Raw genomic sequence first — 27,899 nt, forward strand, 5'->3', positions numbered from 1 at the left:
GTACATAACAACAGAAATAAAGGGCCAGATTAGTTTTTTAAAAGGTCTTGTTGAGACAAGAAACATTAAAATCAAAGGGAAAGGTAGAGTAAAACAAAAAAAGTAAAAAGACAGCACTGACCAGATAAACCTTACTCAGATTCACAGTTTAATTTAATTTGTACAGATATAAAATGAGAGCATCCCACTCCCCATTGCTTTGAGCTTTCACAGAAAAAAGGGGGGGCTTAAAATGAAAAATAGATATCCTGCTTTCCTCTGGTGCCTTCTTTTTGGATGCAGGATCGATATCATTCCTGATTGCCTCTTATTTGACTTCAGTGATACACAGGAGTTCAGAAGAGAGAGATTTTAAAGTCCTTAAATACTTGGCATTATGGCTTTAAGGAGAAGTTCTAGCATTTTTGTCTAACTCAAGTGTCCCATTAACTTGTGCAGCAGCTTGAAAAGTAATAAAATGTGATTATTTTATTCAACCCTAGCAATTAATAGTTTGTGCTAATGTACCTTCAAAGTCATGTGTTATGTATTACTTTCTTTTATGCAATGTACTGCTGTAGAACAATCAAGAGAAAATGAAAGGCATATAAACAGTGTGCAGCGCTGGCCACAGCTGGCAAACCACCCCTAGTAACTAAAGGTGCTTTTGGGACCCCCATTGAAAAGGTAGAGCTATCATAGTCAAAGACTGAATTAACACTATCCATAGGCACAAAACTATTGTTTTCTATAGTATGTTGACTACAATTTCTCTAGCCATGCTCTGTTTGGAGTGAAGGAAACTTCATAGATTGGATTGAGTTTGGTTATTTTTGTGAGTAGACAGATTTCTGTTCACAAAAAAGCAATACAATTCTACCCCTTTCCCTTTCCCCACATAGAAGGGTAAGCAAAGTTCACTAACCACCTATCTGGCTATAATTCTGTATCTCATCATAGCAAACACTGACATTGTGAGTTGTGTTAACTTGAAGCTATTCCTTCTGTAGAATTGGGAATGTTGCTTTAGTGTTGGTTAAATACAGTAAATGAACAGACAAGCCAAAAGATCTCCAATTGGTACCTACTACAATTATTTGCTTCTCAGAAGTAATGACAAAACTTGGCAAATGTAGTGAAGTCATTCTTAACTATTTTTCTGTAATATTCTTTATTATATTTGCATACAACAAGGATATATCTTCCATTCATTTGTTGTGGAATAAATTCTGAACAATTGACCCTGTTTTCCTGAAAAGAGCTTAGATAATACCTTTTCACTGATGCTCCAAAATGTCTAATAATGGGATTTGGGGTTAACTTGAAATCATCCTGATAAACAGCCTGTCATGTCTCTGCTTTGTGTTCCCCACACACACAAGTAGGTTTCCCACTACACTGAGAGTGTGCTAGTCTTAAGTTCATAGTCATAGCAAAACAACATCCCAAAATTGCATAAGCCATTCTATCTCAGGTGCAAAAACTCAGAATTGTACTGCTAATTGATGCATGTCATGATAATGTACTTTAAATAGCACCTATGCACTTTAGAGACAGCTTCAAATGTGCATGGCTCAAAGTCTTCAGATGATAAGGCAAAACTTCGTTCTGATTTCATTTTATTTAAAAGCTGTTTGTTTCCGGATATTTTTGGATTTCTTTTTATATGCACAAAGGAAACCAGCAAAACCTAGCATAGCCAGCAAGCATAGGACAAACAGAATATAAAGAGCTATTTTAGCCTGCGATGAAGTCAGTTCCAGTCCCAAAAATTGCACCTTCTCGATATCTAAAAGTCCTGTTGGGCTTGTAAGTGGCAGGGTATTGTTTGTAGTTGGTAGTTTAGTACCTACAAAGATAAAGTAATGGTAAATATGTAAGATTTGTAAACGGGTACATCCAAATATGCTGGTGAAAAATTGCTCTAGTATTTTTCAAACAGACCTCAAAACAACCTCAAGTTGAGAAGATTGATATTGCCAATGGCACATATAGGGAACAAGACCCATTGGATTTGATTCATACAGTTGTAAAACTTGAGCTTCCTGTGTTCCAGCTTCAACCCTTAGGCTACTCTCCTGAGTACTCCTTTTGGGGATGCTCCAAAACCAAAGACAAATAGATGCAGACTAATTTGCCTTGGTATTTTTAGAGGATCAACCATTAAGCTTTTCCTTTTAATACCAGATACGACAATTTTTCATATTGGTACCAGCTGACTATTGCAATGCAACTCCCAGGGAGGGAGGGAGGGAGGAAGGAAGGAAGGACAATCTCTCCCTCTCCCTCCCTCTCAACATCATAACTAATTAACATAATTATCAATGCTTTTTTTTCTGCTGTGTAGAAATGTGTCCAGACTGGCATAATTATTACAGTTATAAGAATAGTAATATTTTTAAAATTTTCTTAGTGTAAAGCTGATTCCTTTCTGCTGGTAATATATCTACCTTCAGGCTGTGGCTCCAGACACAAATGAGGTCCATTGGCTGGATCTGGAAAGCCGTTACAGCGGATAATAGATGAGTAATACTTTGAAGACTCCTTTGGAATTCTAGATAGATTGGGGTCCGTGTAGTTGGTGTAATACAGCCCAAACCTTTCAGAGAAGCCCACTGCCCATTCAAAATTGTCCATCAAGCTCCAAACGGTATAACCTCGGAGGTCAACACCATCAAATACAACTCCTGTTATATACAAAATAGGGATGGGAAAGATTTTACAGTGCAGTTCTATACAAGTTTAGTTCCAAATAATTCCTACACAGTGCAGACTCCTGAATAATTGGGTTGCAGCCTCCCTATACGCATCTGGGCTGCTTATGAAGTTCCAAAACTTCATCTTGAAGGAGTAAGCAGAGAAGAAAATTCAAGAGCCAGGCATACAGAATGAATCACCTTAATGCAAGTGTATTGAAAAGAACAGCTCTTAAGATAGTAGGATATACATTAAACACTGCACTTTCTGTATTTCTAGTATGGATGGCCAAACATATGACAGTGAATACTGTAGATTTTTGCCATTTTTCTTCTTTCATGTTTTCATCAAGGAAGGACTGATTACATATTAGAGGTAGAGGATCCTTAGCATCTTCCTTCTTCTAGTAAAGCAAAACCATCAAGCTGGAAGGAACCTCAAATGGTCAACTACGGTAGTTCAATTATCTCCCATTCCAGGAAAACCACTGTAACATTCCTGATAAAGTCTTATTTAGCCTCAACTTAATACATTTTAAATTGTTGTTAATGCTGTTAACATTACAAATAATAACGTTCTGTTCTTGTTAATTTTTTTACCTTTGAGTTTCTCTTCACACACACACACACACACACTCACAAAATTTCAATAATAAAATAATAAAGGAGTTCAGCAACTGCTAAGGTAGCTTGTTCCAATACTAAACAGTTTGCAGAATAACAAAATCTGCAATAGAGGTTAGGTTTTCAAAAGCAACATGGAAATTCTGTACCATATGTATCACCAGGCTATCTCTGCCTATATTTAAAACACAGGTTTTCTCAGATTTTGAACCCTTGGAAAGTGGAAGATCTTTGGAGATTCATTTGGAAGAAATGAAAACAGGGTTAGGATTTATTTTCTCACTTCTGCACTCAACACCCACCTCCATGCCAGCAAAGATTCTTTCTCCATTACCTGCATTCATTGGAAAATGAGTTAAATGTTCACTCTTCAAGGAAAACAGAGATAAGGTAGAAAGATTATTTGGATTGGGGATTGCTTATGCAAGGAAAACCACATACCTTTTAATGCTTCGTTGATGTAACTCTTTAAATAATGTATGCGCCAGGTATCATTCAAACCTCTGTCTGTACGTTCGGAAATCCCGTTCTCAGTCACATAAACAGGTGGATTATTGTATTCTTCTTTGATCCACTTCAAGAGCCTTCTGAAGCCAAATGGTGTCACTTTCAGCCAAAAGGAGCCAGAACCCAGCCAGCTGCGGTCTGCTATGGAGGCGACGCCTCTGTCAAAGAGAACACAAATATAACGATTGTTTCTATAATATGCAACAAAACAGGTATTCACTGCTCCCTCCTCAACTTTTGCAACTATGACTTTTGTGTAGAGTCGTAGCCTGCTGACATAAAATTAGGTACAAAGTTTCTGCTTGCCAAAACAGAAGGCTGAGAAGAGAGTATGGGCACAGAAAATCTTGGGAAGTGCTCTTGTGATGGTAGCTATCTGTATGTTGTCCATGAACTAGGCCTATGATGGTGGAGGTGGAAACAGAAAGGCTGATGAATAACTGGCTAAGTTTATTTATGTATTTGTTATTTATGTATTTGTTATTTATTATGCTTAGCCAACAAGTAGTTGTTCGATTTTGAACCCAGACTTTGTGGTTTCTAAAAGGATTTACAACTTAGAGTTATGTATAAGCCTATGTGGGTTTTTCAAGAAATTATTGTTGAAATAATCCATGGTTGAAATAATCCACTGGTTCCCATTTTTGTGCTCCAGTTAACACTGGTGGTCTTCAACAATACTGTAAGTAGTTCATGAAATAGGACCAAATAAAAATGAAAGTAAAAATATATTTTTTTAAAATTGGCCAAAATCTTATGAGATGTCATGAGATTTTGACATTCTCACTTAAAATCTTATGAGATTTTGGCATTCATTGTGGTCTACAAGAATACTGGTATCAGTGTAATAATCTACTTAAAGGAAAAGTTTGGAATTGCTGGTTTACTTCAAAGTGTAAATCCAGGTGTTTCACTAGCATACTTAGTTTGAATGTACACAGTGTTAAGAATATTATATATATTTGCATTTCTTTTTAAAATTCCAGTGATGCCCCAAATAACAGTGTGAGAAGGCAGGGAGAAGTGAGGGCCTCAAACGAACCATGTTTGCTAGGGGAGAGCACTGTGCACCATGGGGCAGCCTTGGGGGGCGGCAGGAGGGAGGATGGGCAGAAGGCACACTCGCACCAGAGTGAAGAGGGACGGCAGGAGGGAGGAAATACTGTAGGCAGGAGGCACGTTCGCACCAGAGTGAAGAGAAACGGCAGGGGGCGGCTGTCGGGTCAAGTGGGGATTGGAATGTGTATTGCGCTGATTGGATTCGGAAAGTGGAATGTCTGCGGTTTTGCGGTTAATTAGCGGCGCTCCGGGGCGGTAAAAAAAAGAAAGGTGAGATTGTGAGCCAAGCCCTCGTAGGAGGGGGAGGACAGATAGGGGGTATAAAAACCTGTCAGACCTTGTTTCGGGGTTCCTCCATTGCTGCGGGAGGGACCCACCTTTGCAAACGTGCCCAATAAAAACTTCTGTCTACTGGACAACCGAACCCGTGTCTGTCGTTTTCTGACAACAGGATCTGCAATATTGATCACTTAGGCAGTGAGGTGTGTGTGTAGTGCAAAAGTGAGGCCACAGACTACTGTAACTGTAAGGAGTTGGCCCATTTATGCACTTAGATTTCATTTAAGAACCTAAGTGGTAACCCATTTGCAGACATGCTGAAAGCACTAGAGGTGTCTACAAAATCTATTTTATACTGGACAAACAATACATATGTGTACCAAAGGTCAATACTTATTACAGTTTCTTTGAGAACAAGCTATCTACAACATCTTATGGAAATTTTAGATTTTTCTGCAACAGGGACCAACATATAAGCTTTGTGGTTGCAATACGTGATGTCTGAGTTGCTTCACAACATGGGAAGATCCCAATTTCATCAAATAACAATGTAACGGTAAATGTTGTTACTATCTAGTCACACAATCCAATAATTTCACCCTCAAAAATAGTTAACTCATTTATATTTCATTTTTATTGGGATTATTTAGTCAGTGCATAATTTAATGTAATATAAAGTCATGATTACAGCTTACCTATCAGCATCGTAGGATGTTATAAGTGGAGGAAAATATAAGTCAGATGCCAGGATTGTGGTATAATGATTCAAGCCAAAAAAGTCATATGTCCCTTTAATTCTTTGCTTTTCACTTTCAGTAAATTCAGGGAGCCTGCATCACACATAACACGCACATAGAGAAATAGTTTTTTTACATGATACATTTATTACAAAGGAATGGCAAGATTACATGTTATCAAATCAGATGGGCTCTGTCATTTATAATATGGTAGCATAAATTGCTATGTAGGCACTTCATCTTATCAAAAGAGCAAAAACATGGCACTGAAAATTGACATTATACCAAGAGCACCTCCACACAGGGTCTTCTAGATAGTTCAGAATCTGGCCAGTTTCTGTGCCCAGTTTCATGACTGGATCTGGAAACTGAGCCAGTTTATTGCTAGCTTTGCTGTAGTATAAATGAAACTGCAGCAATGCTAGTTTTCTCTTTTGAAGTACTGCAGCTTCCCAAACCTCATGAGAATTTAGTGCTTCCACTGGCAGGAATCCTCACCTCATTTCATTTCATCTCACCTCACCTCACCCCACCTCCCAGCTCTTTTCTCCCACTCTCTCGTCCATCATAGTTTTTTTGAGGTCACCAGAAAATAAGATATTCTGACAATTGGCTGAGGAAGCTGGCCCATAGCAAGGACCTAGTTGTTGCAAGGAGTTTTGTCAGCAAAGAGTCCTCACCACCATCCTTGTCTCTACAGATTCCCATTGCAGGAGTTGAGCAACATTCAGAAAGCTCTGCAGGGACACCAACCATCAGGCTCCTCCCGTTCCCACATTCTTTCCAAGACAATTGGTCAATACAAGAATGACTCTTTCATTTTTAACAGCTCGTACTTGGATTTCCTACCCCCCCCCCCATTCCTTTTCTTTTGTGAGGTAAGCCAGTGGAGAGTGATGGCCTTATTTGATTATTTTTTATAGGCTACCCTGAGAACTTTTTCAGCTGAAAAATATACTGTAAATTATGAATTAGTGACTAACTTACCTTGATTTGCCGGGGCTTCTTGCTTGTATCCTTTTTTTCATCAGTTCATTATAATCACCGGTTTTGAAAATAGGATGAGCAAACCAACCAGCAAAAAACTATGGTAGGAAATCACAAAAAATCAAGAATTACATGCACGTTCAGCAACATATTTGCAAAAAAGCAGCTCCTCAAGCCTCCTTTCCCAGAAGCCCTTTGAGTCTACACACTGTGACCTTGATGTAGCTGCTTGGTAGTTACAGTTACTGTTGCTATCACTTGTCTTCCAGGGGCACCTCACTGGTGTCCTTCTCCTAACCCTAGTCTCTGAGAGAGAGAGGGCTCCCACACCCTGTACTGCCCTTCTGCTGAATAAAAGGTAAAAATAGTAGTAGTAGTAATAGCTAGAGCTAGAGCACCAACTTCTATCCATATAGCATGGAGGTGTATAATCAGTATCAGCCCTTCCCTTCTTGGAAATAAAACAGTATCTACCATTTTTTTAAAAGTATCCCAAAATATTGGATATATATTAGATGTTCATCCTATCTTTCATTTAGGAGCTCAAGGCGGTGTACATAGCAGTCTCCCCTCCTTCCCCCCCCCCACAACAACCTGTGAGATAGGTTGGACTAAGAGAGAATGACTGCCCCAAAGGCATCCAGTGAGCCTCTGTAGCTGAGGGCAGATTAGAACCTGAGCCTCCCCACTCCTAGTCCAACAGTTTACTCATTACACTGTAAGTGGGAATGGAAGCATGGACCTCTTAGGTTCATGATTCCCCTTCTGAAAATGCTTTCTTAAAAAGGTATGAGGTGCTAGAATGGCTACTCATTAGACTATATCTCCCTTCCCAAGAAATTCAGTAGTTAAACTTCTACAACTGAAAGTCATGTACATATGCATGAACAGATAAACCCTAAAGCACAGTGTAAATGCTGCACATTTCGGCTATTCACAATCTATACCAGCCTTCTCCAAGTAGACCACCTTCCAGATTTCTGAACATTCTGAATTCTGAGATTACAGAATTTCTAAGGTAGCATGGCTATTCTGAACCAGGCTGGAGAAATCTGAGCTGGACTTACTCCCTAATTTCTTTAAAACAACATAACTCTTGTTTTAAAATTGGAGTAAGCAAGAACTGATGTACGGGAGGCATGTTCCATCTAGGAGGGCATAAGACCTGGTCAATTGGTGTTCTCTCCTCATACCTGGTCATAGACTGAAGCTGATCATGCACTAACTATTTTGCCTCTCAGAGATGGCAACACATTTCATAATCCAAGTATAGATTCCTGTCGCAACCAACAGATCAACATTTGGTTGATCCAAAAAAAAAGCAGACCCTGCACATGCAGGAAAAATGCTAGGAAGAAAAAAAAAACAGACTATGTTTCTGTTGATTATGCTTTACTAGAAGAACATCTACTTTTTTGCCTTTAAAACCAAGCAAATCTGGCTGTTACAAGAATATACACGTGATTCAGAGTACATGATAGAGTTCATATCATTATTTAATTTATGAAATGTTGGAACTTCCCAACATTGTGTCCTGATTACTGATCACTTGTATCTCAGCTCATACCTAGCTAATATAATCTGTGATCAAACAAAATGGGAGCTATAGTCCAGCAACAACTGGGGATCTAAGACTGGGGGCCTCTCTGTTACAGATATCCTATTACCTGAATATATCTCTGAGCAGCATCATAATCCTCCTGCTTGTAAGGATTCTTTGGTTCAGCCCACTCTACACTGATGGAAAGTGAGATCAATCCTCTTTGTTTGGGGCGATAGATCTCATTGTAGAGATGCCACACTTCTGCATGTGCCTTGATCAAATTGTGCCCCACAATGTAAGGAGCGCGGCCTGGTCTTTCAGATATGCCTGAAAAAACAGTGATGTGGGGAATGGGTTACCCAACAGCTACAGGGGCACTGATATATACATTTTAATCATACATTTTAATCTACTCGCTTTTCTGCAAGGAGATACCCTCTTAAAATGTGCATTTTTTCTTCTTCTTCTTTCAGTATATTAGGTTAAAGTGGTGACAGATGCCCATTTTACTGCCTTGATGACTGTAGCACTGACATAATGATAATACAATTTAAAGGAGATCCTAAAGTAAACCTTCCCTTAATCAAAATGTAAATTAAATTATAATGAAATATTATAGATATCATTTTTATTTCTGACATGTACATAAATCAGTGGCTGGTCTGCATGGATCCCTACTTCACAGTTGGCTAAAAATTCTAAGTTGAAGCTTTCCCACAACTCATTTACACGTGTGCATTAATCTGTTGTTCCCTATGCCCCAGCATGAAGTTGCATATGTTGCTCAGAACAGCTTGTGTGTGGGATGCTTAGAAAGGAATGACTAGGAAAATCTGAATATGCTTGGCAACGCAGCTGCACCACACCTGGCATAAGATGACAAGGGAGTAAAGGCTTTCATACGGCTTACAACGATCCCTCTCACACTCTGCTCTTCCTGTAAAGAATCTATCAGATAATGCTTTCTATGACTTTCTAAGACATTCTAACAAAATTGATTAACAAACCCAAGAGACAATTCAGACCTTGTTCACCTAAGAACAGATTTGCTGCTCAGTTTTTCAAAGTTCTTAGCTCCATTAATGACTCCCACTAATTACTCCTGTTCCTGATACTCTATTCAGAAGAGTCAGGAACACCGGATTAAGGGTGAGACACCTGTGAGCCCTCCAGATTCTGCTGAATTATAGCTCCCAGCATCCCTCACAATTGGTCCTGATGATCGGGGCTGCAGAGATTTATAATTCAGCAACACTTGGAAGGCTAAAGTTTCCCTACATTTACATTACATTAAACCTGGACTTTTAGGTTCCCTATCAATTGTAAAACTGTCCTCTCATGGGTCAACACAGATCTGAATAATCAACAACATCCTTCCATTTTCTAAAGCATTCCTCTTACAAACAAGTAGGGTTGGCAAAACACCTTACCTGGCGCAGACACTCCATAACCGTGACCAAGATTGGCAATGACATAAGGCTCATTTAAAGTTATCCAAAATTTCACTTTGTCTCCCAATCTTTGAAAAATGAGGTCTGCATAGTCTTTAAATTTCTGAATGATGCTCTCATTTTCCCACCCTCCACTGTTCTGGAGGGCCTGAGGAAGATCCCAGTGGTACAGGGTTACCTAGAGTTTAAGACATGCATTTACAGAAGACATGCATTTACAGAAGACTACCATTTTTGTTAAATTAATCAGTTATCTGTAATAGTGGCAAACTGTGAAATATTATTTTAGCAGAAATAGTTTATTGAACTCTTCTACAAACCACAGCCAGTCATGGTGTGCAAATATATAATACTTGATTCAACAAAATGTCTTGAAATGCTTCCATATTAAGTCTTTTATGCTATCAGTTAAGACACATTGTGCATGCAATTATACTATATTTGGCTTCTTTGCAGATATTTCTGGAAGGAAAAAAAAAGATTGGTGCAATTCCCCCCAAAATGTGTAATTTTGTGAGATTTTGTCCATTTTAATTTTTTGGAGTATTGGAAGTCAATGGGTACTACCTAGTACCTCTGAGTGTTGTATTCCCAACCTCAACTATATATAACAAATAATCTAATTATAAACCTGAAAGATAATGTATCTCCCCTCTCCAAACATACAGATTGTAAGGAATCTAGCACTGTTTTTACCTGAGGTTGGATATTGGCTGCAAGAAGTGCATCCACAAATCTTTCATAATATTTCAGGCCAGCTTCATTGATATGCTTGGTGGTCCCATCTGGGAGAACGCGAGACCAGGAGATTGAAAAACGATAATGGGTCACCTTGATGTCTTTCAGAGCAGTCAAGTCTGCCTCTATTTTGTGGTAGCTGTCACAAGCTATATCTCCATTTTCATCATTGTTAATTTTCAAAGGCGTGTGAGCAAACTGGTCCCAAATACTGAGGCCTTTTCCATCTGCTCTCCAAGCTCCTTCAATCTTTAATGAAAGGAAATAATTTATTTTACTTTTATTACATCTTCCCTGGAAGGCAATAATCATCTCCCCCCCCCCTATACACACATACACATAGACACATTTTGATCTTTCCCACAAGCCTGTAAGTTTAGGTGGAAAGAATGAGACAGACATACGTAGGCTCCTCAGGGTTGAATAGGAATTTGAACTCAGCTCTGGCCAATCCTAGACTAATACTTAGACCACCACGCTGGCTCTCACTTCAGTGACTCACTGCTAAAATACAAAACAGCAGCAATTATATTGACTACAAGAAAAAGGCAGAGGTTAAAGACGGACAACATTGTATTTCTCTGTTCCTCCCACCGTTTTTCTGGAGTTTAAATAATTTTTCCTAAGGAAGAATTACTGTTCATCTTATAAACTTCAGATGGCTTAATAAAAATGTTTCCTTGTTATGGGTTTTGAATTATCATTAAAGCGGTAGCTCACCATCATCAAGACAGATACTAATTTAGAAAAAAAATTCCTCCAGACATTCTGGAAACATGGCTTATTTTTACACAATGAAGGCTTTGGGTTATTTATTTATTTTATTTATTTGTTGAATTTTTTTATGCTACCCCCATCTGGGCAGCTCACAAATAATACAACCCAAATGTTACAAGTATTAAAATGGCCATAAGAGCTCAATCAAAGAACCTAAAACAGGGCATAAAAACAGCAGCAGCCCCAGTCACAGCCTTGAAATCCTGGCCAAAGGAACTGCCTCCATTGCTTTGTATGAGATCATAGAAAGGGGGCTCTGCTGACCTCAGAAGGCAGGCTGTTCCATAAGGTTGGGTGGGGGAATAATTGAGAAAGGCTACTTCTGGACTCCACTCCCCACCATTTCGAGGTGGAGGAGTCCACAGTGTACCTCAGCCCACACACACACAGGATGGGCAGATATTACCTGGAGAAGACATTGCCTTCCATAACAAGGAAACCCACCACAAAGGGCTTTGTAAGTCATTACCAGCATTTTGAAGTGTACATAGAAGCCTCATGGTAGCCAATTCAGTTTAGAAAGATATCCAGTTCAGAGATCCAGTTTAGGCACTGCTCTACTAATATGGATCTCACCCACCACCAAGTGGGCTACTGTATTCTACACCAATGCAGTTTCTGAGTAGTCTTCAAAGGCAGCCCCAAGTAGAGAACAGTTGGACTATTATACTGTCCAACTAAGTGAGATACTCTAAAAAGGATGCAACTGGTGCACCAGATGAAAATGAGCAAAAGTTTCCACCCACTGCTCCAACAGAAATCCAGAGTGTTGAAGATTCCCCAGACTGCAGAGTTGCTACTTTGGGGAAGGGCAGCCCCATCTAGAGCCAAAGTGGGAGCCAACTTGGAGACAGTTCGTTTCTGGAAAAGCAATAACTCCAACTTGCTGGGATTCAGTTTGAGCCTGTTTCATCCCATCTAATCCCACACAGCTTCAGAGACTAGGTAAAGACTCCATGACATCTCCTGCCTGGCCCAGGGTGAAGGTGAATAAATAAATAAATATCATCCACATATTAATGTCTTCCCTGAACTAACAGATGACCTCTCCCAGCAGTTTCATATAAATGTTAAGCAGAATGAGGAAGAGTGAAAAGACTGTGGACCCCAGAGAGGAATAGCCAAGCTCTTAACCTATCATCCTCATCACTATTGACTGGAAGTGCTCACTCAGGAAAGAGTGGAACCACTGTTATAACAGGTGTCCTTCACTTTCAGATTACAAGCCAACTATTATAGGTGAAGGCTAGAGGTGAGATCAAGGCTAGAGGTGAAGGCTAGAACCAGCATATGGTCATCTGTTTGAGTTAGACGAATTATCACCTGGGAGAAACCTATCTCTACCATGTAGTCCACGAACTTCTAAGTCAAGCCCAATCCCACTCTCAGAGGATGGATGCTGAAATTCCCTGACACTCAGATGGGGGAATCCAATCTCTGTCAAGTTATCAAATCAAGCAGCTCAGATAAGGATATTGCTGGGCAGCAGGTTGGATGGTACACAAGCAGTACCACTAGCAAAGCAGAGCATCTGATCATATCCAAGATCTCTCAGAGGATCATTGCTATGCCCCCTCCCTGTCCTTGGAGTAATAGTTGCTGAAACAGGAATATCTCCAAACTAGGATAAGTTATACATACAGGTCTGTTCACTCTTCCTTTTCACATAGTAGAGGATTAAAGCTGTATTACAAGTAGATTTGGCATTTAGTAACAGCAGTCTGAGTCTAAGGATCCCAGCATTCTGGCATCCAAGAATTCGAGAAGGTGCCAAAAGCTAGAAGCCCATCTCTCTTCCCCTGCCTGTATCTCCCTCTGCCAGTCTCATTTCTTTGCAGTTCTCCCCAACCTCCTCTTCACCGTTCCCCCCGCCCCCCAGGCCTGTAGTCTGTCTAACCCTGCCCCACCCCAAGCTGTCTCCATGGTAGTCTGGCTGGGCAGTCCCCTAACCTTCTACTTCCACCACTTCATACAGATATCCTGGCGATCTAGCCAGTGGCTATTCATGCCAGATCTAACAAATCTCCCAACAATTTCCACAACGTTATTAATAATCTTCTACATCAAAGCATGTTTTCTAACCTGATATGCTGCTGTGGCCACACTCCAATAGAAGTTCTTGGGAAATTCTCCATAAAGGAATTCATCCTCTTTTGACAGTGGGAATCCATTGTTACGTATGATTTCAGAATAATATATAGCAGAACGCTTTGGAGTTCTAGGCCTGTTTGGATTTTCAAAATCAACCTGGTGTAGGCCAAATCTTGGTTCATAACCATTCAGCCATTCAAAATTATCCATAAGTGACCGGGCAAAAAAACCTTGAAGATTTACTCCATCCAGCTTGTAGGCTAAAAAACAGAAAACCAAAAGACAGTTTTTGAACTGGATATGATTACTATACGACTAAACAAGAAAATGAACTTGGGAAACAAGAAAGGGGCATGATTATTTGCTCCTGTTGACTTATGTGTCTGTGAAGGGAGCAATCTTGTGCATGATTGGAAGTAAATGGTCCTTCAGCCTGCAGTCCTATGTACATTTATCTGCAATTTCAAGAATCTGTGATTTACTCACAGATAAGTATGCACAGTGGCTGCAATTTCAAGGCACATGACCTCAAGAATACAGATTTCAAACACACACTAATGCAGCCTTTCTGAACTTGGTGCTTCAGATGTGCTGGGTCTATAACTCTCAGAGCTGGCCAGAACTTTTGGGACAATCCCAGATTGGACCAGGCTGCAATCCTACATGCTTTTCTCTGGGAGGAAATTCCTTTGAACTTTGTGGAAATAACTTCATTTACAGGAGACAAAATCTCATAGAATACATGAGAAATTTCCTCTAAGAAAGCATTAATAACTGAGTGATCATTCCATAAAATAGTGATTTTCAGATTTAAAAGTAATTGAAAAGTTAAGTAGGAATGACTGTATTTAAAATGATGGCTGACACAATCTTGTATAAGTTTATTCTGAAGTCCTACATGGTCAATAGCATTTACTCTCAGGAATGTATGCTTAGGTTTGCATGCTTCATTTAATTAACTTTAAATACAAGGTATTTATATTTTTGTCTGTTCTAATAGTGCAATTCTAAGAATATTTTCCCAAGCTAAATTCTGCTGATCCCTATGTGATTTGTTCCCTACCTTTCAACTTTATTTAAAGCTAGAATTAATTTAGTTGAGTAACAAGATGACCTGTAACGAAAAGCCAAGCAACGTGCCAGCAAAGCAAAGCAAAACAGTTTGCCAGGGTGCCCATGATAGTCTAAAATTGCCAAGTATGCCCAGTAACCCCTGACCTCAAAAAGTTTATCTGTGCTTCCTCTAATTCTATCTGGTACCTACAAGTAGATATTAAATTGCAGGCTTTACACATCATCAGAGTTGCTGGGAATTGGGCGGCATCTACATTTAATATATTATCATTATTATCATTACCTTTCAAAGCTTCATCAATGTAGGTTTTATAATAAAAGACCCTTTTGGTATCATCAACATCTGACTTAATTTTTATTCCAACTCCATTCTCAGTAATGTAAATAGGTGGGTTGCCATATTCCTCCTTGATCCAGTTTAGGAGCCTCCGCAGTCCCCATGGCACTGCTCGCAGATTTGTCAGGGCTGTGGTTGGCCATGAAGAATCTCTCTCCAGGGCTCGTTCTTGGTCATGTTCATAAGAAAATGGTTTCAACCTGGTAGTCTTGTGCTTTATAATGTTGGTGGTATAATAGTTCAAGCAGAAGACATCTGCCGTGCCCTGGATATATTTTTTCTCTTCTTCAGTGAAAACTGGAAGCCGGGAGGCTGACAATTTCTGCAGCTCAGTCCGGTTTCCCACTGTCCATTTCATGGCATCTGGATAGTCACCATTTTTAAAAATCGGATGTGCAAACCATCCCCCAGTGAACTGTAGGAAACGATCTGCTGCTTTTACATCCTGGGGATCTCTTGGCATCTTCGGTTCAACCCAGTCAATGTTGAGACTTATGGAAATTACACCTTTCTGGCTTTTCTTATACTTCTGGGCATATGTATGATATACCCTGGCATGAGCCTTCAATATTGTATGACTAACTTTATAGAGGGCATCACCCGGATTGTCTACCACATTTGGAGGATAGGCACCTGTATCATAGCCAAGCCATGAAATTGTGACAGGTTCATTGAAAGTAATCCAGAACTTAACCCTATCTCCAAAAGTATGAAAACAGAAGTCAGCATAACTATTATATAGTTCGATCAATTCAGGGTTTGCCCACCCACCAATGTCTTGGAGAGCTTGAGGCAGATCCCAATGGTACAGAGTGACCATTGGTGTAATATTTGCAGCCAGTAGACCATTAATCAATCGGTTGTAATAATCAACCCCATAACTATTTATAGATTGATTTCTGCCATCTGGAAAAATTCGAGGCCATGAGAAGGAGAAGCGATAACTGTTCACCTTTAAGGCTCTCAATAAATAAAGATCTTCATCTACTTTATTGTAGCTGTCACAAGCTACATCTCCAGTATCATCGTTCTTAATTTTTCCTGGCGTATGGGTAAAGTTATCCCATATGCTAGGTCCTTTTCCATCTGCATCCCAGCCTCCTTCAATCTGATAGGCAGAAGTGGAAACACCCCACAGAAAATCTTTTGGGAAAGTGTCATAAAAATACATGTCTCTTTCAAAGTTAGTCTGGCCAGAAAATTTTTCCCAAACTATCTTTGCCTTTGAGGGGACTTCAGACGCTGACAAACTAGGCAGCCTTGAGGGCATGGAAAAATCCTTTCTGAACGGCTGGATGTGTTTTCTCATGCTTGTACTAGGAAATCCATTATTTTCAATCACAGAAGAGAAGAAATATGCAGATTTTCTTGGTGTTCTTTGTCTATTGGCATCTTCAAAATTCACATTATGAAGGCCAAATTTTTGACTATAACCTGAAATGCCTTCAAAACCATCAATCAGTGATCGGGCAATATATGACTGAACATCCACACCATCTTGTCTTATAGCTGTCAAGCAAACAACAAAAAAATCATTTAGATTTTCATTCAGTCCTGTAAAATACACAGAATAATCACAAAATTATTCTTCTTTCATCTATATAAAGCAATGTGAACACCTGCAGGCCATAGGTGGTCTTTCAGTGGGATCAGAAGCAAAACTATATTTAATTTGATTTAATTAAATTAAAAATTAGAGTTTGGTAGCAGGTTTTGGAAAAGTTCTAGTATTGTACACAAGACTTTGGGGAACTGCATGCAGTCCTTTCAGTATAGGTTGTACATCTCTGATATACAGAAGATATAAAAAGGGGTGATATGATAGTAAACCTCCTAATTCACCAAGCAAAGCTAAAAACATTAAATAGGTTTATGCAAGCAATATTATTGCTTAATTTTAATGTTAATGTAATTGATTGTATTATATATAACTCACAGCTGAACAAGAGAACTAACACTTTAAAAAGCTGCATGATCGAGAAGCTACAAGGCCATATGGCAGTTATATCTGCAGTCTGTGATTCACTTGGATGCATAAATCACCACTAATGCTGCAGTAATCAGATGACTAAGGATTTCATTGCCAAGTGCCTAGGCATTCCAGTATTACCAGCCAAGCTTCACTGAGCCCTTTTTTCACCCATAAGGCTAGGCATGAGATTGTATTAATTGATACAATCAATACATTTGATTGTATCAATTTATTGGCTTTCCCAGTGATGGGTGCCAATCCTTCGTGCTCCCTGAAGCTCACTAGTAGATCCGAAGCTAGTGCTGCCCGCCTTTCATGGTTTGGTATTACAGAGGCAAACAATAGGTTTGCATTTTCTAAGCCAGGATAAGTAACATGCCAATAGGAAGCCTTGAGGGAGTACTTCTCTCTGGCACAGCTCTATGAAGTGAAGCAGTGCTCCATTTCTGGGCAACAGGTCTAGAACTGCAACAAAATGGTTACTTCACTGGCCTGGGATAATCTTCTGCACATGGATGAGCAGAAGACATTTCCACCAAAATGTAGTAGTCAAATGAAGTGCCCAGCCTTGGTGCTTTCGACTGGAGGCAATGAGGCACCATCTTGAAGTAGGCCACCCCAGTGATTGAAACCAAATTGCTCTAGAAAGTGAAGTAACACCACTTTGTGGTTTTATAGGAAAGCCTTTTGCAACTGGAGCCACAGTGTTTGTTCGTTTTAATTATTTGGCCCCTGAAAGCATGGGAGATATGCAGTAACATTCAATCATTTTTATGTGTGTTTTGAGGGTACGTGAAGCTGATTAAGACAGAATTGGTGTGTTAAACTTAGCAGATGTTTAATGCATTTCTTGAGAACGAAAAAATCATGCCGTCTAAAATGGTTAGTTTGCCAATGAGTTCTAGTGGAATGATCTTGTGAAGCTGTAGGGGCTGCATGTCTTCCTTGATCTTTGGGTTGCCTGGAGAGACCTGCAAGTTTTATCTATCAGGCCAATATAGATAAACAATTTGTGGGACATTAACATTTCTAGCATCTGGTGAAACAGCCAAAGTGCTAACTATCCACCTTACACCAAACTCTCACAAGCTCAACATGAAAATCTTCTGTACCTTTTAAGGCCTCATTGATATAGAGACGGTAGTAATCCAGCCTCATGGTATCATTGATCCAATCGCCTCCATCATCAGTGGGTGCACCATTTGCCGCTATGTAAATGGGGATACTTGCATTTGTATATTCATCAGACACGAACTGCAACAATCTCCTCAACCCCCATGGGACTACATACAACCAGGGTGCAGCTGTCCTTGGCCAAGAAGGATCCACATCCTGGGAAAAGCCCCCAATAGTCTCATAGTCTGGTGTACAGGTTTGATTAGCCAAAGCACCAACAAGCCTGGAAGTATAATGAGAAAGACCAAAGAAGTCAGCCGTTCCTTTCACCAGCTTCTTCTCCTCACTGGTGAATGTGGGGAGATTGGCAATAGCAGCAGAGCACTGCGTATTTATCTCCTCAATCTGGGACTTCAAGATCTCCGGATAATCGCCATTAACATATATTGGGTGAGCAAACCAGCCCAACATGAATTGTAAGTAGCGCTCGGCTGCTTTCACATCCTGGAGAAGGCTGGAGGCCTTGGGTTCAGCCCAGTCAGAGTTCAACACAATGCCCACTTTCCCCTGCTGCTGGGGACGATACTGCCTGTTGTAAATATGCCAAGCTTGAGCATGTGCCTTGAGGATCACATGAGCCACCTGTTGGAAAACAGAAATATATAATAAATACTGTATGCATTACTCCACTAAATATTCTATGTGAAGTTACAAGTTCAGTTGCTAGTATCTCTGGCAAGAAGGGATAGGAAAAAATGCTAATCCAGATGATATGCAAGCTCTAATGTTTTTCTACTGAGCCTCCTGATTTGGGGTTCAACAACCATACCCTGAGAGGGAAAATCTCACCCTATTTTTTTAGGTCTTCAAAACAGATACAGGACATTTAAAACCCTCCATTCAGATGGATTACAATGGGCCCCAGTGGGTGTAAGAGCTTGGCCCTCTCCATTCCAAACATATTTGGAGGGTTCTGAGAGTGTTCTGGGACTATAAAGCAGAGGTTGGCACCATATGCAGCCCATGGGTCACTGGTTGCCCACCCTTCTCTTCAATGCCTGGTAGTTTGATCTTAGTCTTCAAGACCTGTGTTTTTCACTCTTCTTCTCAAATTGTTAAATAGGGGATGTATATTAATTCAAGCCTCAGATTAAGTAGCAATTGCCCATGACTTCTTGTTCTTCTTCAACCTTTTAGTTAGGGCAAGCTACTGAGTGTTTTTGCTTCTGGTACCTGATAGGATGCTGTGCCTGGACTGTGAATTCCTGGAGGATGCTGCCCTGTACCATAACCAGCATAGCTAATGACCCACGGTTCATGGAAGGTAACCCAGAGTTTAACCCGATCTCCAAACGTGGCGAAGCAGAAAGCTGCATAGTTTGTGAAGGCACCAATGATGCTCTCATTCTGCCAACCACCAAGGTCCTGCAGCACTTGTGGAAGGTCCCAGTGGAACAAGGTCACCATGGGTTCAATGCCAGAATCCAGCAAGCTGTCAATGAGTTTGTTGTAGTAATTCACTCCTTGAGGGTTCAAGCTGCTGTTATCCCCATTGGCAAAAATCCTAGGCCATGATATAGAAAATTTGTAGATCTTTGGATGAAGACCTCTAAGAAGATAAACATCATATTCAGTCTTGCGGTAACTATCAGAGGCAACATCGGCTGTTTGATTCTTATGGATATGGCCTTGATGTCCATATCGGTCCCAAATACTCTCTCCTTTCCCATCTTCTGCCCAGGCTCCTTCAACATTAAAGGATCCTGTTGATGTACCCCAGAGAAAACCACTAGGGAAAATATCTGTCACAAAAGAGTCTCTTTCCTGCTTAGATTGGTGAGCAAATTTTCCCCAAATCTTTTGATAATTTGAAAGTGGAGTCTCAGCTTGTGTAAGGTCTTCCTTCTGCTTTGATTGAATAGCTGGATTTTTGTGGGACCTTAAAAAAAAAAAGAATATATCAGTAACTAGACTTTTTATAATTACTCATTCAAATCATTCAAATGAAATTGTGGCAAGAAATTTCAAATAGTACAGATGAAGCTACATAAAATCCATGTGGAAAACCGTTATATTTGCAGGGAAAATCATCCCAGAGTTTGGATTAGAACAATCTTAATATATAGATTTTCATGAAACATACCAAGAATAAAGAAACTCAAAGCAAATGATGCATTTGTGCTGTGATACTGCAACGCAAACTCTGCCCTTTTGTACATGCATCATAACACACAAGAGACGGATCTTGTGCCACAACAGTAGGATGTATGTTTTATCATTGTGATGAATATTCTAGATTTGCCTCTGTAAACCAGACTAAAATGTAGGAAGAGCGCTGGCCCAATAAGGTATCTCTTCACTGGTAACAATGATATTTATATTGCAAAGTTCAAACCATACTGGCTAATTTTTTGTGGGCATGTGGGCATGTGTTCACATGTATGTATATATGTATATATGTATACACACACACACACACACACACACACAGAGGATAAAAAGAAGCCTGCATCTGAATCTGGTGACCTCCAAAGATTTTGGTCTTCAGCTCTGGGGCATCAAGAGAGCTGATCCAGCCCATCTGGAAAGTAGCAATATCAGTGAAGCATCCATCAGATTGGGCAGGATAGCGTATACACCACTAATATGCAGTTGATGAAAGTAACTACTTTAGAATTGCGCAAAATGTCAGCAATCTCTTTTCTCTACCTACTTAATAACTGTGAAGCTATTTTATGGGAACAACATGAATAGGAGCAAAAAAGGATCTTGAGAACAGGTAGTGTTTATCAGACAGTTATCAGATAGCCATACAAAGCTCAACAGCAAGTCATAGGATTGCTCTCCTGTGATCTGATAATCCAAGGGTAATTTAGTCTGGGAGGAGAGCATAGGGCTGTAGCCAAAACTTTGGGGAAACACCTATGGCTTTTGGGGTACAGGTTATCCCCCTCCCAATCCTTAGTTCCTGAAGTGATACCTGGCTGGATAATGGGGACCATTATTTTCAAAGCAGCCAGACTATCATCACAATATTTTGTATGAAGTTAAATATAGCTGTAACACAGTTAGACAATACATTGTTTGCCACTCAGAGAAGAGAAATTTTACGCTTAGAACAGTTGGGCTAAAATTATATTGCCACATATCGAGCATGCCTGGAATCACAGACACAGTTTTTGTGAGGCACAAGCTTTCTCAAGCTACAGTGGGGCAAAAAAGTACTGTAATACAAAATATCTTTTTGAATAACTGCAAAGCCGTTATAAAATGCTGCCCCAAACGTTTACATTTACCAAATATTTATTATGAGATGCAAATAAGAATTGCCAAAGACACTGTGTATTTTATTTATTTAATCACACGTAAGCATAAAAATAAATACTTTGTACCTTGCTTCTGGAATGCCTAAGCCCTCTAAGAAGGAATTCACATCGTAGCCTTTTACCAGTGCTTGGGCTTCATACATGGCTGGAAAATAGAGAAACAGAATCAATGCAATAAACAGATAAGCAAGAATAGGTGAGAACCAATACAGTTCAGTCTGACCACTGATCCTTCTCAGGGATATCTGCTGTTTGGCAAGAGAGGTCTAAAATGTTCTGCTATATACAATATCCTCCATCACACCCAAGGGGAGCTGTTTAATTTGCAGGTCATAAAACAAGGTTGTCCTGCAACACATCTCTATTGCTCCCCAACCACAAGCTTCCATTTGACTCCCCCCTCCCCCTGTTGAAATGAATAGCATTTGCCTCCCATGTGCAGGAGGAAAATTGCTGTATTTCCCTTGCTTCCCAATCACCATATTCACCATTTATAAGCCACGCAATACTACAACTTTTCCTTCCCACAGAAGAGACATACCACTGAAAATGGAAGCCATTGTTGTAAGCTCGTTTTCTTGATCAGAAGAACATTCAGAGAAGTTTAGACTGAAGAGTAGAACATCCGTATCATGTATGAGATGCTGAAAGCACAACGTATTAAGTTATGACATGTGTTAATCTTAAGAGTCAAGATCTTCATGGAGGAATCTATCTATGTAGTTGCTAGGAGTTGAAAATGACTTGATGGCACATAATTAAATTTTTTTTACAGGGAGTAATTCTGCCTTAAGTAAGAAGTAAGGCAACACTGCTGTTGCTAAGAGTTGTAGAGAAGCTTGGTAGATGCTGGTGATTAATGGAGTGTGAGTAAAACCCTCCAACAACATCTTTCTCCACCTTGAGATTTCTGGATATGTCTTTTTCAGAATCCTCAGACAGCACAACAGGACAGCCCTTAATTTAAAAAGGCTTCCCATTTAGACCAAAGGCAATATTAAAGACTCGTTCTCATGCATACTTAAAAAAAAATAGGTAGTCTAAATTGAAATGGACATTGATCATTAGGAAAAATTTGGAGAGTAGATTATCAAAACATACTGTATATACTGCACTGTGTTGCCCAGTTAGATGAAGGCTACAACCCTATTCAATTGATCAAATCCAATAAGCATAGCAGACCTTATTTCCAAGTAAGCACATAGAAAATTGGGCGGTGTGCAAGATTTGGGCAGATTTCTTGGCTTGTTTCTGAGTGAACATTCTGTAAAATTAATTGTAGTGTATTTGGTTTGGAGATGAAAAGCCAGCTTAGCATCGAATTGCACTCACATTAATTCAGGGGAACATAGCTAAGGTTTCCCCAGATAGACAATGGATCACACCCAGATGTGTTGGACTACAGAATCTTTGGATAGGGGCTGATAGTTCAACACATCTGAAAGGCACTGAGTTGAGAAAGGCTGATCTATAAGCATGCAAACAAAGTTGCATTAATATCACAAAGGCCATTCAAGAGACAGTCTGCAGAATACCGTAAAGTACATTGGTGCAATTGCTCTGAATTACCTTTATTTCATTCAGCATCTTTTCAATACCTGCTTCAGTTTTACAGTTGTACCGTAGGCTGAGAGAGAGAAAATCTATAGAGGCCTAAAATGAAACAGAACGTTGTTATCTGCAACCATTTCTGCAGCTACTTCTCCAGAAGAACTTTCACCAGGATAATCAGGGGTATCTCCCAAGGGAGGTGCCAACAGGATCAAAATAGCAGGCATGACTGGGCCCCTTTTTACATACTGTATGTGCTGTGTGTGACACACATGAATTTTGATGCTGTTGACTGTTGATTCCCACCTCCCCCATGAATGCTTCTGACTTTTATGAAGTTATATTTTGCAACTACAGTAGGTTTATTTTTAAAGCACTTAGTTATACTTGATGGCTAGTATGAAGGGAAATGATAGCATTGTACAAAGAGAATGAATTATGAAACAGAATTTGTTAGTATGGTGATGCCTGATTTTCAGATTTTGCAGATATATTAGCTCCTCTCGCACGCTATTGCAAATCTAACAATGTATAAAAATCATAACCCCTGAAATTACATACATAGAACACAAGATCTCAAAGATCGATTCCCACTTTGCATCCTCCCAATGTATTTAAAAGTGGAAAAACATACTGTAGAAACAGAGAAATTATTCTACCATTTGCAAATCTTGAATAAGGTATGTACAAGTTATGTATGCATATGGCAATATAGCAAAGTGATTCATTTTCTTTTAAAGCCTAGGATATTAACTTTATTTTATTTATTTATTAACTTAAAGACCTTTGCCATTTTTTTTTTTAAAGTGGGAGCTTTATTACTTAAAAACTTACATTGTGTTCAGTGCAATTAGTGACAAGAACACACAGATTTGCTCATGGTAATACAAGCTAGGTTAGGAAGTGGAGAAGATATCCCAGAACAAATGAGGCAAGAGAATCACGTGGACATGGGTATGACACCACCAGCAGTCAAGTTCCATTTGAAAGGGTCTTTGCTTTGCTGTTTACTATTGTGTGGCTACACTGAATCTAGACATAGCCCTACCCACCACCTAACAATATTTCTGCAGGATATAATTTTCAGCTATGAAAACAGCAATCAGTTGCAGCTCCCCATGGAGGCCAAAAAGGCACATGTATTCATTTGGGTGACTCATTGATGATCTACAAATGTTTTCTCACATGGAAAGCAATATTTGGATTAAGATCAGTTCTGAAGGTTTCGGAGAGTATTAAAGTCTTGTTGGATTCATCTGGCCTAGCATCTTCTTTCCTAAAGATTGCTCAGCTGACTTGAAGAGAAAAGCCTTCTGCTCTTGGTCTCCAATGGACAGAATTCAAAAGCACATGCTATGGAATTCCCAAAGCATGATTATAACTAATGACCATTTCATGGACTTATCCTTATAAACTTGTCATATTCCCTTTTGAGATTAGCCAGGCTACTGGACATTGTAACTAGTTGCTGTGCATTCCATAAAGAAAACAGGCATAGTACAAAGTGTTTTGTGCTATATTTCTTCCAACAGAATATCCAGCTTGCCAGATGTTGGACAACCTCAAACAGGAGACAAGTACTGGTTCATTAAACTGCTGATGGGTTGCGTTTGCTCTGGGAAATTGTGTGTCATAGGTTTTGTAAGTTAGAAATGAACTAAATTTAACATTAGTACATGTTTCTTTTCTTTTTCAGCTGTAAGTTGAAGACAAATCTGATTCCAAGAAAATTAAATACATCACCCAAACTGAAACTGTGAGTGATTCTGGCAGCATCAGCCCATTATCACTAAGGCCCAAGGAAATGGATACTTTTCCATCTGAAAATTAGGAAAAAAAACCACATTGTTATCAGAATCCAAGGGGGAAAGTATGTAGAAAGAGAGAAAGGCATCAGTATTTAAGAAATTAGGAGTCTTTGGGTAGTCTTGAGGATGGGACAACACTACAGAATTAATTCACTAATTAAATTTTATTTCCTTTTCTGCAGAACTAGTAAGGTATTGTAAAACAAGCAGGATGTGTGTGTGCGTCTGTGCATGTGGTGTGTAGTGAGTGGGATAGGAAAACCATGCTTGGTTTTGATGGATTTGAGATAATGATGGGAGAAAACAAGCAGACCATATTTATGGAGGGCATTATATCATATGATCAAAGGAGGAACTAATGATTTTGGAGGCAGTAGCTTAGATAAAAATGTGACAGTGGAAAATGAGAAGAGGTTTCATCCATAAGCACTTACAGTGGTGAGAACTTGGGCCAGCATTCTCACCAAATGGAAGGCTCACATTTTCACATAGCTATATGAAAAGAAGCTTGACTTGGCAAAAGAGCAAAGGAGAAGAAAAAATGGGGGTGGGGAGGGTGGGAAGAGGGGAAACAATGCTCACACCTGATTGACTGGGTGACCACTAGGTTGACCATTGGTCCAGGATCTACCAGAAGTGAAAACTGGCAAATGCAATGAAAAATTCAGTCTTAGAACATCTAAAGTACATAGCTGGATATAGTAGTTATGAAGAAAAGAGGTACAGAAGATACAGAAAGCGTGGACATACACTGAGCCTTAGAAGTTGATGAGATCATCTAGAAATGGTATATAGAATGCAAAAATTTCTGAGAGAAGAGGACGTTTCAGCTGAACTGAGACTATGCCCTGGAGATGGGAGGGGACTTTACCCATTTCAGCAATCCAAATTGGCATCTCCCTGCCTATCTGCATTTGGCAGTAGAGGAACTGTTGTTTGCTCCAGTGGGAGTGTTGTCCCCCCTATATAAGGTTGTAGTGGCAGTGTGGAAGACCATTGTTACTTCAAGGAGTTTAGGTGCCATATTTTGATTTCTCCTGCACATGTTAAGAAAGTTCACTCTGAGTCATAATAATGTTTGGCTGGCTTGTTTTTCACTTTTACTTAGAAGTGGGGTGGGGGGAGGGAGAAGACAAAACTCTCAGGATCGTTTAGATTAAGCACTAGTTTATCTATATAGTTCCCAGGCTCTTGGTTCACATGACGAGCAGGTGCAACATCTGGTCAAAGTCATTCTCACAGCCCCTGACTCCATGGAAACAGAGCCATGAGATTGCAGTGCCAGACTTTGACAAAAAGCCCTGGCATTGCCCCTTGAGTCCTGGAGCGTGGACACAGGCCTTGGTACCAGGAGCTGTGTAATCTAAGCCATCTTGGGGTCTCTCTGCTGTCACTTTATTGTGGCTCCTGACAATAGGGGAAGAGTTGTTATCATCTTGCTTGGTATGTTACGCTTTTATACTATGCTTTTGTATTTCTGTTTAATTCTACCTGCTAATTTTGTATCTTATATCTTTATATTCCTATTTAAATGTTTGCTAGAGTTAACAATAACGTTTGAAATCTCCTTACTTATTGGTGTTTATTGCCTCTGGATATAAAAAAATTAAAAGAACCAATTGCCTAGGCAATTGGCAATAAGAAAGTACATGTTAAAACTCTAATATGCCTAATTACTTTATGGCCTAATATGGCCAAAACTCTCATATGGCCAATAAAGGCAAATTGCCTGGACAATTGGCAATACAAAGGTACACTCATGGACTGAGATTATAGAAGGAGCAATGATTTAGGGAAGTTTCCATTGCTCCATGATCCCTAATCCAATTCATTTCCCCCCATCCCCATTTGTGGATGAAAAATCTTGCATTCATGCATTATCAGATATAAATTGTCTCCCAGAAATCTAAGGCATGCAGGAAGAACAAGCCAAGGACAGTGGCCAGTTTAACTAAAGACAGATGTTCAGGAAAATAAAATATGGTCTGTAATTTTGTTGTGGGAATAAGAATGCAGATAAGAGGTCAGGAATTCAACTGAGTAAGAGAAAGTTTGTACCAATAGGATTCTCTCTTTGATATAATCACCCTTTACTTTGCTAGTCTTAAAAGACATCAAGTTATGATGCCGCCTGGAACATGCAGTATCAGCTTACTAGAGTACTGTATTCACTTATTCTATATGCCCCAATCTCTAAAACTCACACATTTTCCAAAGTTGCACTTCATTCATTCATTCATTCATTCATTCATTCATTCATTCATTCATTCATTCATTCATTCTCACTTTACCTTCAAATGAGTGTTTTTCATGGTAGATTTTATAAGCTTTTTGATGTGCTGAAACTAGTACTTGTAGAGGAAAGACTTTTGGATCTGCAAGAGGTAATCCCTTTGTAATCTCAGGCAAATGGCTGAAAGTGATCCAGGTGTCCACTAATTCACCAAAAGTCCCAAATGAAAAGTCTGCATATTCAACAAAAAGATTGGTGAAAATTATAGATCCAAGCTGGGTGCCTAAAGACTTTGGTAAACCATACTGGTGCAGAATTAAAACCGGTTTAAGATCAGCAGATTTGAGAATTCTGAGAAGTTGTTTGTAGCATTCCACATTTGTCTTGTTTGGTTTTTGGGCATTCATCTCTGGCAGGATAGAAGTCCATGGCAAGACCACCTTAAAATGCGTCACACCAGTTGCATGGAGTTTGTCAAAGTGTGATGACAAAGAAGCAAGTGAGGGTTGATGGCAAATATAATCTGACTGAGCCTCTACAGAATAAAATGTAGGTCCTCCTATATGTCCACTTTGGAAATTTAATGTATTTACCAACTCATCAGAAAGAGGACCAGCAATGAAAATAAGCCCTTGACCATGACCAAAATTCCAGTATTCTCCAAAGCAAGAAAAAGAAAAGAGAAAAGCTAAACATACTTTATAAACAAGCTCCATGTCTGTTAATGCAATAGCACAAGAACTCACACTACATTTATATTAGATCAGAGATAATAAAATTTAACATTTAACTTTTATCATTGCTAAGATACAAAGGTATCTGTGATGTACTAAGGTAACACCATGAAATATTTCTCTGAATGTTTTTTTTTTTTTTTAATATAGCAAGCAAGCATTAAAAATGCCACTCTTAGGTTACAGGACTTATGAAAGATAATGTACTGCAAGTCCATAGGTCACCTGATATAACCATCCAAATGGAATCAAGGCAGAAGTTGCAGAGATAACACAGGTG

At 39.4% G+C, this 27,899-nt stretch overlaps 1 protein-coding gene across 1 annotated transcript; it reads right to left on the reverse strand.

The window, feature by feature from the left end:
• Nucleotides 1–254: 254 nt before the first annotated feature.
• Nucleotides 255–27,386, reverse strand: LCT (lactase). The gene is made up of 17 exons (XM_015889611.3): nucleotides 26,944–27,386; nucleotides 24,588–24,664; nucleotides 22,863–22,946; nucleotides 21,835–21,937; nucleotides 21,360–21,438; nucleotides 19,201–19,906; nucleotides 17,964–18,609; nucleotides 14,826–16,388; nucleotides 13,460–13,728; nucleotides 10,559–10,849; nucleotides 9,842–10,040; nucleotides 8,536–8,738; nucleotides 6,869–6,966; nucleotides 5,840–5,974; nucleotides 3,741–3,964; nucleotides 2,430–2,666; nucleotides 255–1,828 (listed from the first exon to the last, which is right to left on the reverse strand). Exons 1-17 carry the CDS (start codon nucleotides 27,290–27,292, stop codon nucleotides 1,599–1,601), a joined length of 5,493 nt encoding a protein of 1,830 aa, XP_015745097.2. The 5' UTR covers nucleotides 27,293–27,386; the 3' UTR covers nucleotides 255–1,598.
• Nucleotides 27,387–27,899: the final 513 nt, after the last annotated feature.

This window comes from Python bivittatus, unplaced genomic scaffold (genome assembly GCF_059951505.1).
Source record: "Python bivittatus isolate LINGU-HERP-01145 unplaced genomic scaffold, Pbiv_v1 ctg000480_np1212, whole genome shotgun sequence".
Classification (NCBI taxonomy): Eukaryota; Metazoa; Chordata; class Lepidosauria; order Squamata; family Pythonidae; genus Python; species Python bivittatus.